Below are 12,339 nucleotides of genomic sequence, written 5' to 3'. Positions count from 1 at the left end.
CTATCTATCCATTACGGGTTGGATTGAGTGGCCCTTGGGGTCAACTGTAGGACACAATGATTCTATGCCGGGCTGGGTGGCCCTCTGTCAGGAGGGCTTGGATGGTGTCCTTCCTGGCAGACTAGATGGCCCTTGGGATCTCTTGCAACTAGGAATCTATCTCGATCTATCTATCCATTATGGGTTGGATGGAGTGGCCCTTGGGGTCAACTGTAGGACACAATGATTCTATGTCGGGCTGGGTGGCCCTCTGTCAGGAGGGCTTTGATGGTGTCCTTCCTGGCAGACTAGATGGCCCTTGGGATCTCTTGCAACTAGGAATCTATCTCGATCTATCTATCCATTACGGGTTGGATGGAGTGGCCCTTGGGGTCAACTGTAGGACACAATGATTCTATGCCGGGCTGGGTGGCCCTCTGTCAGGAGGGCTTGGATGGTGTCCTTCCTGGCAGACTAGATGGCCCTTGGGATCTCTTGCAACTAGGAATCTATCTCGATCTATCTATCCATTACGGGTTGGATGGAGTGGCCCTTGGGGTCAACTGTAGGACACAATGATTCTATGCCGGGCTGGGTGGCCCTCTGTCAGGAGGGCTTGGATGGTGTCCTTCCTGGCAGACTAGATGGCCCTTGGGATCTCTTGCAACTAGGAATCTATCTCGATCTATCTATCCATTACGGGTTGGATGGAGTGGCCCTTGGGGTCAACTGTAGGACACAATGATTCTATGCCGGGCTGGGTGGCCCTCTGTCAGGAGGGCTTGGATGGTGTCCTTCCTGGCAGACTAGATGGCCCTTGGGATCTCTTGCAACTAGGAATCTATCTCGATCTATCTATCCATTACGGGTTGGATGGAGTGGCCCTTGGGGTCAACTGTAGGACACAATGATTCTATGCCGGGCTGGGTGGCCCTCTGTCAGGAGGGCTTTGATGGTGTCCTTTCAGGGCTTTGGACTGGATGGCCCTTGGGGTTCCTTCCAACTGATAATAATAATATAATGGATAAGAATAATAATGGATAATAATAATAATATAACAGATAACAATAATATAATAATGGATAACAATAATAGTGGATGACAATAATAATAATGGATAATAAAAACAACAATGGATAACAATAATAATAATGGATAATAATAATAATAATGGATAACAATAATGGATAATATTAATAATAATAATAATAATAGTGGATGACAATAATAATAATGGATAATAAAAACAACAATGGATAACTATAATAATAATGGATAATAATAATAATGGATAACAATAATGGATAATATTAATAATAATAATAATAATGGATGACAATAATAATAATGGATAATAATAATAATAATAATAATAATAATAATGCAAAAGGCCACCCTGCTGGGATCTGCACGCATCATCCGAAAATACATCACACAGTCCTAGACACTTGGGAAGTGTTTGACTTGTGGTTTTGTGATACGAAATCCAGCATATCTATCTTGTTTGCTGTGTCATAATAATATAATAATGGATAATAATAATAATAATAATAATGGATATAATGGATAACAATAATAATGGATAATAATAATAATAATAATGGATAATAATAACAGCAACAATGGATAGCAATAATAATAATGGATAGCAATAATAATAATGGATAGCAATAATAATAATGGATAATAATAATAATAATAGATAATAATAGATAGATAATAATGGATAATAATAATAATACTGGATAATAATAATAATAATAATAATAATAATAATATAGTAATGGATAATAATATAGCAGTAATTCTATTGTCCTTTATGTCAGAAAGGGGCTGGACTGGATGGCCTCTGGAGATCCCTTCCAACTAGAAATCTATGTATTTCTTAAGGGTTGGATTGGATAGCCCTTGGGGTCTCTTCCAAATCTAGGATTCTATCTATCTATCTTTCTATCTATCTATCTATCTCTACGTCAGCCTGGATGGCCCTCTGTCAGGAGGGCTTTGATGGTGTCCTTCCAGGGGCTTGGACTGGATGGCCCTTGGGGTTCCTTCCAAATAATAATAATGGATAATAATAGCTAGCACATCCTTTTGGGTGGCTTCTCTGACCTGGATGACGTCGGCGGGCTTCTCCACGTTCTCCTTGAAGACCATCATGGTGGGCGTGTAGACGTTGATGTTGTACTGGCTGGAGAGCTCCTCCGTCCCCCGAAGGCCCACCGAGACGTAGCCAAAGGACAGGTGCTCCCGGTAGGCAAAGGCCGTCAGCTGGGAGGCAAGAACGATAATAATAATAATAATAATAATAATAATAATAATAATAATAAACGAGCACGCAAAGATACTGTGGGACTTCCGAATCCAGACTGACAAAGTTCTGGAACACAACACACCAGACATCACAGTTGTGGAAAAGAACAAGGTTTGGATCATTGATGTCGCCATCCCAGGTGACAGTCGCATTGACAAAAAACAACAGGAAAAACCAGTGCAGGTGGTCCCGGTGGTGATGGGCACACTGGGTGCCGTGCCAAAAGATCTCAGCCGGCACTTGGAAACAATAGACATTGACAAAATCACGATCTGCCAACTGCAAAAGGCCACCCTACTGGAATCTGCACACATCATCTGAAAATACATCACACAGTCCTAGACACTTGGGAAGTGTTCGACTTGGGATTTTGTGAAACGAAACCATATCTATCTTGTTTGCTGTGTCATACAACGTCGTTGTGTCAATAATAATAATATAAAATAAAGTTGGAAGAGTTGGAAGAAGCGGGTAATAATAATAATAACAACATAAAAAATATAGTTGGAAGAGTTGGAAGGAGCAAGTAATAATAATAATATAAAAATAAAGTTGGAAGAGTTGGAAGAAGCAGGTAATAATAATAATAATAATAACAACAATAACATAAAAAATAAAGTTGGAAGAGTTGGGAGAAGCAGGTAATAATAAACATATAATAATAATAATAATAATAATTTAAAAATAAAGTTGGAAGAGTTGGAAGGAGCAGGTAATAATAATAATAATAACAACAACAACAACATAAAAAATAAAGTTGGAAGAGTTGGGAGAAGCAGGTAATAATAAACATATAATAATAATAATAATAATAATAATAATTTAAAAATAAAGTTGGAAGAGTTGGAAGGAGCAGGTAATAATAATAATAATAATACTAATAATAATAATGTCCTCACCTTGTAGAGGAGCGGCACGAGGGGCATGTGGTCAAACAGGAGGACGTGGGGCTTGTTCTCCTTTTTCCAGTTGGACAGGAACTGGGCGTAGTTCTTATCTGTGATCTTCAAGCATAGAATATAAAGAAGTCAGTGCCTTGGATCTAAAGGCACTGTGGCTCCAACAGGTCCTCCTCTATGAGCCGCAAGTAGCAGCAAATAACAACAACAACAACAGTAAAACTCCTCTGTGTGCTGCAAGAAGAAGCAGGCCAAATAACAATAACAATAATAATAATCTCACCATTCCCCTTTGTGAGCTGAAAGGAGAAACAGGCCAAATAATAACAAAGACAATAATAATCTCACAATTCTCCTTTGTGAGTTGCAAGGAGAAGTGTGTTATATAATAATAATGATGGTGATAATAATAATAATTCCAAACTCCTCCTCTGTGAGCTGCAAGAAGAAGCAAGATAATAATACAGTAGAGTCTCACTTATCCAACATAAACGGGCTGGCAGAACGTTGGATAAGCAAATACGTTGGATAATAAGGAGAGATTAAGGAGAAGCCTATTAAACATCAAATTAGGTTACGATTTTACAAATTAAGCACCAAGACATCAGGTTATACAACAAATTTGACAGAAAAAGTGGTTCCATGCACAGTAATGCTACGTAGTAATTGCTTTATTTACGAATTTAGACCAAAACTTCACGATGTATTGAAAACATTGACTACAAGAATGCGTTGGATAATCCAGAACGTTGGATAAGCGAATGTTGGATAAGTGAGACTCTACTGTAATAATAATCTCACAATTCCCCTTTGTGAGCTGAAAGGAGAAACAGGCCAAATAATAACAAAGACAATAATAATCTCACAATTCTCCTTTGTGAGTTGCAAGGAGAAGTGTGTTATATAATAATAATGATGATGATAATAATAATAATTCCAAACTCCTCCTCTGTGAGCTGCAAGAAGAAGCAAGATAATAATAATAATAATAATAATAATAATAATAATAATAATGTCATTACTCAGCTGTCTTTGCAGCTCACAGAGAAGGAATTATTATTATTGATATTATTATTATTAATCCACAAATCTATAAATGCACGAGGAGGCTCACCTTCTCGACCAGGTTCCCCGGGAGCAGGCTCTCCACGAACTGGCGCAAGTTCTCCCGCACGACGGCGTTGTGGAAGAAGGTGACCTTCCCGTTGATGAGCCCCAGGATGGAGGGGGTGCTGTGGGCCCCCAGGTGGTGCGCCAGGCGCCGCTCGTAGCCCGCGTGCACCACACCAATCCCCACCCCTGCAAGGCAAGGAAACAGGGATCCACGTTATTATTACCCTCATTATTATTATTATTATTATTCAAGGGGTATAAGAGATAGGAGGGGTATAATAATAATAATAATAATAATAATAATAATAATTATTATTATTATTATTATTATTATCTGATGGAGCAAGCCATCAGAACAAATGCAATTAAGGCCAAGATTGAAAAATCAGCTGATGACCCAAAATGCAGACTGTGCAAGGAAACCGACGAAACCATGGATCATATCCTCAGCTGCTGTAAGAAAATTGCACAGACAGACTACAAACAGAGGCACAACTATGTGGCCCAAAGGATTCATTGGAACTTATGCCTCAAGTCCCACCTCCCAGCAGCAAAGAACTGGTGGGATCACAAACCTGCAAAAGTATTGGAAAATGAGCACGCAAAGAGACTGTGGGACTTCCGAATCCAGACTGACAAAGTTCTGGAACACAACACACCGGACATCACAGTTGTGGAAAAGAAAAATGTTTGGATCATTGATGTTGCCATCCCAGGTGACAGTCGTATAGATGAAAAACAACAGGAAAAACTCAGCCGCTATTAGGACCTCAAGATTGAACTTCAAAGACTCTGGCAGAAACCAGTGCAGGTGGTCCCGGTGGTGATGGGCACACTGGGTGCTGTGCCAAAAGATCTCAGCCGGCATTTGGAAACAATAGACATTGACAAAATCACCATCTGCCAACTGCAAAAGGCCACCCTACTGGGATCTGCACACATCATCCGAAAATACATCACACAGTCCTAGACACTTGGGAAGTGTTCGACTTGTGGTTTTGCGAAACGAAATCCAGCATACCTATCTTGTTTGCTGTGCCATACAACGTCATTGTGTTGATAATAATAATAATAATTTTGTTATTATAATAATAATATAATAATTTTATTTTTATACCCCGCCCCATCTCCCCGAAGGGACTCGGGGCGGCTTACATGGGGCCAAGCCCAGCCATCAAACAATAAGAAACAAAGCAATCAAACAAGTCAATCAACAATAAAGCCAATCATAAAAGATCACATACAATAAATAAATAATAAAATCTTGGGTTGGCTCCAAAGTAAACTGGGCCAAAAATGCAAATTGTGTCAGTGCCATCAGGGAGAGGTAGATAATATACCTCAGGGAGAGGTATATTATTATTATACCATTATTATTATTATTATTATTATTATTATTATTATTCAAGGGGTATAAGGGATAAGGGGGCATGGATATTATTAATTACTATTTACATCATCATTATTATTATTATCACTATTATTATTCAAGGGGTATTAGGGATAAGGGGGACATGGATAATATTAATTACTATTTACATTATTATTATTATTATTCAAGGGGGATAAGGGGGGCATGGATATTGTTATTATTATTATTATTCTTCAAGGGGTATAAGGGATAAGGGGGACAAGGATAATATTAATTACTATTTACATTATTATTATTATTATTATTATTATTATTATTATTATTATTATTCAAGGGCTATAAGGAATAAGGGGGACATGGATATTAGTTATTATTATTTACATTATTATTATTATTATTATTCAATGGGTATAAGTGATAAGGGGGCATGGATATTATTTATTATTATTATTATTATTCAAAGGGTATAAGGAATAAGGGGGACATGGATATTAGTTATTATTTACATTATTATTATTATTATTATTATTATTATTATTATTATTATTATTATTAAAGGAAGATAAGGGATAAGGGGGGCTTGGATATTTATTATTATTATTATTATTATTATTATTATTATTATTATTAAAGGGGTATAAGTGATAAGAGGGGCATGGATATTATTAGTTATTATTATTTACATTATTATTATTATTATTATTATTCAAGGGGGATAAGTGATAAGAGGGGCATGGATATTATTAGTTATTATTATTTACATTATTATTATTATTATTCAAGGGGGATAAGTGAGGCATGGATATTATTATTAATTATTATTATTATCATTATCATTCAAGGAGTATAAGGCATAAGAGGGGTCTACTGGGCTTATAGCATTGATAATAATAATAATAATAATAATAATAATAATAAAACTTTATTTATATCCCGCCACCATCTCCCCAACGGGGACTCGGGGCGGCTTACATGGGGCCATGCCCAGAACAGTACAATATAGCAAAATATAAAACAACATATCACAATACAATTAAACAATACAATAAATAATCATATACACTGCAACACAAAATCTATATATATATATATATATACTAGCTGTGCCCGGCCACGCGTTGCTGTGGCGAAGTATGGTGGTATGGGAAATAAAGTACTGAGGAATTGGTGGTAGTTAAGGTAAAGGGTCCCCTGGGATGAGTGGGTTGCTAGGAGACCAAGTGAGCAGAGCTTAGCCTTCTAACTGGCAGCAATTGGATAAAAACAATTATTCCTCTCCCTCTACTTAGGACTTCATTTTTCTTTTCTTTTTGTTGTATCAACCTAGAGGCATGGATAAGGGGTTATGCTGTCAATTTTCGAAGTTGTGGGGTGTTTACTTTTGTTGTTTTGTCCGCTGCCGTGATGCCATCACTCTTTTATATATATAGATATAACAGGGCGGGCCGCATGAGACACTTAATTAAAACTTGGGGTGAGAAAAGGATAAGAATACAATCACGGATTATAATATAATAATTATTTTATTTTTGTACCCCGCCATTATTCAAGGGATGTAAGGGATAAGTGGGTTCTAATATTATTTACATTATTATTATTATTATTCAAGGGGGATAAGGGATAAGGGGGGCATGGATATTGTTATTATTATTATTATTCTTCAAGGGGTATAAGGGATAAGGGGGACAAGGATAATATTAATTACTATTTACATTATTATTATTATTATTATTATTATTATTCAAGGACTATAAGGAATAAGGGGGACATGGATATTAGTTATTATTATTTACATTATTATTATTATTATTATTATTATTATTATTATTATTCTTCAATGGGTATAAGTGATAAGGGGGCATGGATATTATTTATTATTATTATTATTCAAAGGGTATAAGGAATAAGGGGGACATGGATATTAGTTATTATTTACATTATTATTATTATTATTATTATTTAAGGAAGATAAGGGATAAGGGGGGCTTGGATATTTATTATTATTATTATTAAGGGATGTAAGGGATAAGTGGGTTCTAATATTATTTTCATTATTATTATTATTATTCAAGGGGGATAAGGGATAAGGGGGGCATGGATATTGTTATTATTATTATTATTATTATTCTTCAAGGGGTATAAGGGATAAGGGGGACAAGGATAATATTAATTACTATTTACATTATTATTATTATTATTATTATTATTATTATTATTATTATTATTATTATTATTATTATTCAAGGGCTATAAGGAATAAGGGGGACATGGATATTAGTTATTATTATTTACATTATTATTATTATTATTATTATTATTATTATTATTATTATTATTATTCAATGGGTATAAGTGATAAGGGGGCATGGATATTATTTATTATTATTATTATTCAAAGGGTATAAGGAATAAGGGGGACATGGATATTAGTTATTATTTACATTATTATTATTATTATTATTATTATTTAAGGAAGATAAGGGATAAGGGGGGCTTGGATATTTATTACAGTAGAGTCTCACTTATCCAACACTCGCTTATCCAACGTTCTGGATTATCCAACGCATTTTTGTAGTCAATGTTTTCAATATATTGTGATATTTTGGTGCTAAATTCATAAATACAGTAATTACTACATAACATTACTACGTATTGAACTACGTTTTCTGTCAAATTTGTTGTATAACGTGATGTTTTGGTGCTGAATTTGTAAAATCATAACCTAATTTGATGTTTAATTGGCTTTTCCTTAATGCCTCCTTGTTATCCAACATATTCGCTTATCCAACGTTCTGCCAGCCTGTTTATGTGAGACTCTACTGTATTATTATTATTAAGGGATGTAAGGGATAAGTGGGTTCTAATATTATTTTCATTATTATTATTATTATTATTAGTGTTGTTGTTGTTATTCAAGGGGTATAAGGGGGCATGGATATTATAAATTATTACTATATTTTTTACTATATTTATTATTATTATTATTATTAAGGGATGTAAGGGATAAGTGGGTTCTAATATTATTTTCATTATTATTATTATTATTAGTGTTGTTGTTGTTATTCAAGGGGTATAAGGGGGCATGGATATTATAAATTATTACTATATTTTTAAAAATAAGTCATCATTATTATAATGATGATGGACGGCAAGGACTGGCGGCTCCTTGCTCCCATGGTCTTACCGAGGGCCTCCAGCTCCTGGGCGGCCTCCTTCCAGACGGGCTCGATGTGGATGCAGCTGAAGCACCAGTCGGAGGTGATCTTGATGAGGTAGGGCTTGCGGAAGCTCTCGGGCACCACCTCGCTGGCGTAGAGCGAGAAGTGGAGCAAGTGGCGCTCGTCCGAGGAGGAGGAGGCCTCGCGCCGCTCCGCGTGGAAGGGGAAGTGGAAGAAGGACTCGTCGAAGTAGAAGCTGTCGTGGAAGTGGTGGAAGTGGCGCGGAGGGGGCTGGTGCGGGGCCTGCGCCGAGCCCGGACCCTCGCCCACGTCCCCGTAGCGGTCAAAGCTCAGACGCTTCTCCTCGTTGGACAGGATCTGCGCCCGGGGGAAAAAACAGAGGTTAGGCAGGTGGCAACCTCTACTAACAGGTTAAGCAGGTTGCAGCACTATCTATCTATTTTTATTTATTTACTATAGTTATATACTAGCTGTGCCCGGCCACGCGTGGCTGTGGCAAAGTGGTGGTGGTATTGGTTAAAAGTTGTTGTGGAATTTTTATTTGACGTTATCTGTATTTTTTAAATCAATTTTATTGTAACATCTTTTTTATTTATTATATTTTATTATTTTGTTGTATTATTTTTAGTTATTTTGTTATAGTATTTTATTGTATTAATTTTTTTAGTGTTTTTTATTATTTTTTATTGTATTACAGTAGAGTCTCACTTATCCAACATAAACGGGCCGGCAGAACGTTGGATAAGCGAATATGTTGGATAATAAGGAGGCATTAAGGAAAAGCCTATTAAACATCAAATTAGGTTATGATTTTACAAATGAAGCACCAAAACATCAGGTTAGACAACAAATTTGGTAGAAAAAGTAGTTCAATACGCAGTAATGCTATGTAGTAATTACTGTATTGTCGAAGGCTTTCATGGCCAGGATCACAGGGTTGCTGTGTGTCTTTCGGGCTGTGTGGCCATGTTCCAGAAGCATTCTCTCCTGACGTTTCGCCCACATCTATGGCAGGCATCCTCAGAGGTTGTGAGGTACCTCACAACCTCTGAGGATGCCTGCCATAGATGTGGGCGAAACGTCAGGAGAGAATGCTTCTGGAACATGGCCACACAGCCCGAAAGACACACAGCAACCCAATTACTGTATTTCTGAATTTAGCATCAAAATATCATGATATATTGAAAACATTGACTACAAAAATGCGTTGGATAATCCAGAATGTTGGATAAGCGAGTGTTGGATAAGTGAGACTCTACTGTACTAGCTGTGCCTGGCCACGCATGGCTGTGGCAAAGTGGTGGGGGTATTGGTTAAAAGTTGTTGTGGAATTTTTATTTGACGTTATTTGTATTTTTTAAATTAATTTTATTGTAACATCTTTTTTTAAAAAAAATAATTTTTTATTAGAATTTCAGATAAAATTAACCACTGAGTAGTGGAAACAGAGAAGGGGGTAGTGAGGGGGTGTGTGTGCATGGACAAATGGAAAAAAAGAAAGGAGAGAGTCCCCCCAGAGGAACCCACAGACAGCAACCGATCAAAAAACAAAAAAACCAAACAAAAAAAAAAACGAAAAAAGGAAAAAAAAACCACACACAGATACATCAAATAGTGCACATAATAAAAATTGACTTCCATCTCTTACACAGATATTTTATATCTTCTCACGTTTGATCTATTTCTAATAATTGTTTATTTAAATTAGCATCATTATTTGTTTTTCTCTTAAATACTTCTTTATCAAGCCCCAATCTTTTTTATTTATTATATTTTATTATTTTGTTGTATTATTTTAGTTATTTTGTTATAGTATTTTATTGTATTAATTTTTTTAGTGTTTTTTATTATTTTTTATTGTATTATTTGTATTTATTTTATTTTTTATTCTTTTATTAACACTGGGCTGAGTGGGTTGCTAGGAGACCAAGTGGGCGGAGCTTAGCCTTCTAAGTGGCAGCAATTGGATAAAAACAATTATTTCTCTCCCTCTAATTAGGACTTTATTTTTCTTTTCTTTTTGTTGTATCAACCTAGAGGCGTGGATGATGGGTTGTGTTGTCAAATTTCAAGGTTGGGGGGCTTGTTGTTTTGTTGTTTTGTGGGTCGCTGTGATGCCATCACTCTTTTATATATATATAGATTGCCTTTCTCACCCCTGCAATGCCAACATACATTATGATAGAAAATATACATTTAAAACCATTTAAACCACCAAACATAGACGTAAACAACATTCAAACACTAAAACAAAGCATTAAAACATCCTAATATAAATATTAAAATCACACGAGCCAAAGCTCGTACAGTGTGGCCATTCCGATTGTCACTTGCACATATTTCCTAATTATTTGATAGAAAATATATATTTAAAACCATTTAAACCACCAAACATAGACGTAAACAACATTCAAACACTAAAACAAAGCATTAAAACATCCTAATATAAATATTAAAATCACACGAGCCAAAGCTCGTACAGTGTGGCCATTCCGATTGTCACTTGCACATATTTCCTAATTATTTGATAGAAAATATATATTTAAAACCATTTAAACCACCAAACATAGACGTAAACAACATTCAAACACTAAAACAAAGCATTAAAACATCCTAATATAAATATTAAAATCACACGAGCCAAAGCTCGTACAGTGTGGCCATTCCGATTGTCACTTGCACATATTTCCTAATTATTTGATAGAAAATATATATTTAAAACCATTTAAACCACCAAACATAGACGTAAACAACATTCAAACACTAAAACAAAGCATTAAAACATCCTAATATAAATATTAAAATCACACGAGCCAAAGCTCGTACAGTGTGGCCATTCCGATTGTCACTTGCACATATTTCCTAATTATTTGATAGAAAATATATATTTAAAACCATTTAAACCACCAAACATAGACGTAAACAACATTCAAACACTAAAACAAAGCATTAAAACATCCTAATATAAATATTAAAATCACACGAGCCAAAGCTCGTACAGTGTGGCCATTCCGATTGTCACTTGCACATATTTCCTAATTATTTGATAGAAAATATATATTTAAAACCATTTAAACCACCAAACATAGACGTAAACAACATTCAAACACTAAAACAAAGCATTAAAACATCCTAATATAAATATTAAAATCACACGAGCCAAAGCTCGTACAGTGTGGCCATTCCGATTGTCACTTGCACATATTTCCTAATTATTTGATAGAAAATATATATTTAAAACCATTTAAACCACCAAACATAGACGTAAACAGCATTCAAACACTAAAACAAAGCATTAAAACATCCTAATATAAATATTAAAATCACACGAGCCAAAGCTCGTACAGTGTGGCCATTCCGATTGTCACTTGCACATATTTCCTAATTATTTGATAGAAAATATATATTTAAAACCATTTAAACCACCAAACATAGACGTAAACAGCATTCAAACACTAAAACAAAGCATTAAAACATCCTAAT

At 35.3% G+C, this 12,339-nt stretch overlaps 1 protein-coding gene across 1 annotated transcript in view; it reads right to left on the bottom strand.

Moving 5' to 3' along the window:
- The window catches only part of dnajc16 (DnaJ heat shock protein family (Hsp40) member C16), a 35,222-nt gene that overhangs the window by 15,889 nt on the left and 6,994 nt on the right, over positions 1-12,339 (bottom strand). The window contains exons 4-7 of the mRNA XM_062965904.1: positions 8,862-9,213; positions 4,307-4,491; positions 3,193-3,297; positions 2,092-2,250 (exon numbers count right to left, since the gene is read on the bottom strand). Of these exons, the coding sequence (XP_062821974.1) occupies positions 2,092-2,250; positions 3,193-3,297; positions 4,307-4,491; positions 8,862-9,213 (801 nt within the window). The remainder of the gene's footprint in view (positions 1-2,091; positions 2,251-3,192; positions 3,298-4,306; positions 4,492-8,861; positions 9,214-12,339) is intronic.

Source organism: Anolis carolinensis, unplaced genomic scaffold (genome assembly GCF_035594765.1).
Source record: "Anolis carolinensis isolate JA03-04 unplaced genomic scaffold, rAnoCar3.1.pri scaffold_15, whole genome shotgun sequence".
Lineage (NCBI taxonomy): Eukaryota > Metazoa > Chordata > Lepidosauria > Squamata > Dactyloidae > Anolis > Anolis carolinensis.
This window is presented reverse-complemented; position numbering and strand designations above follow the sequence as displayed.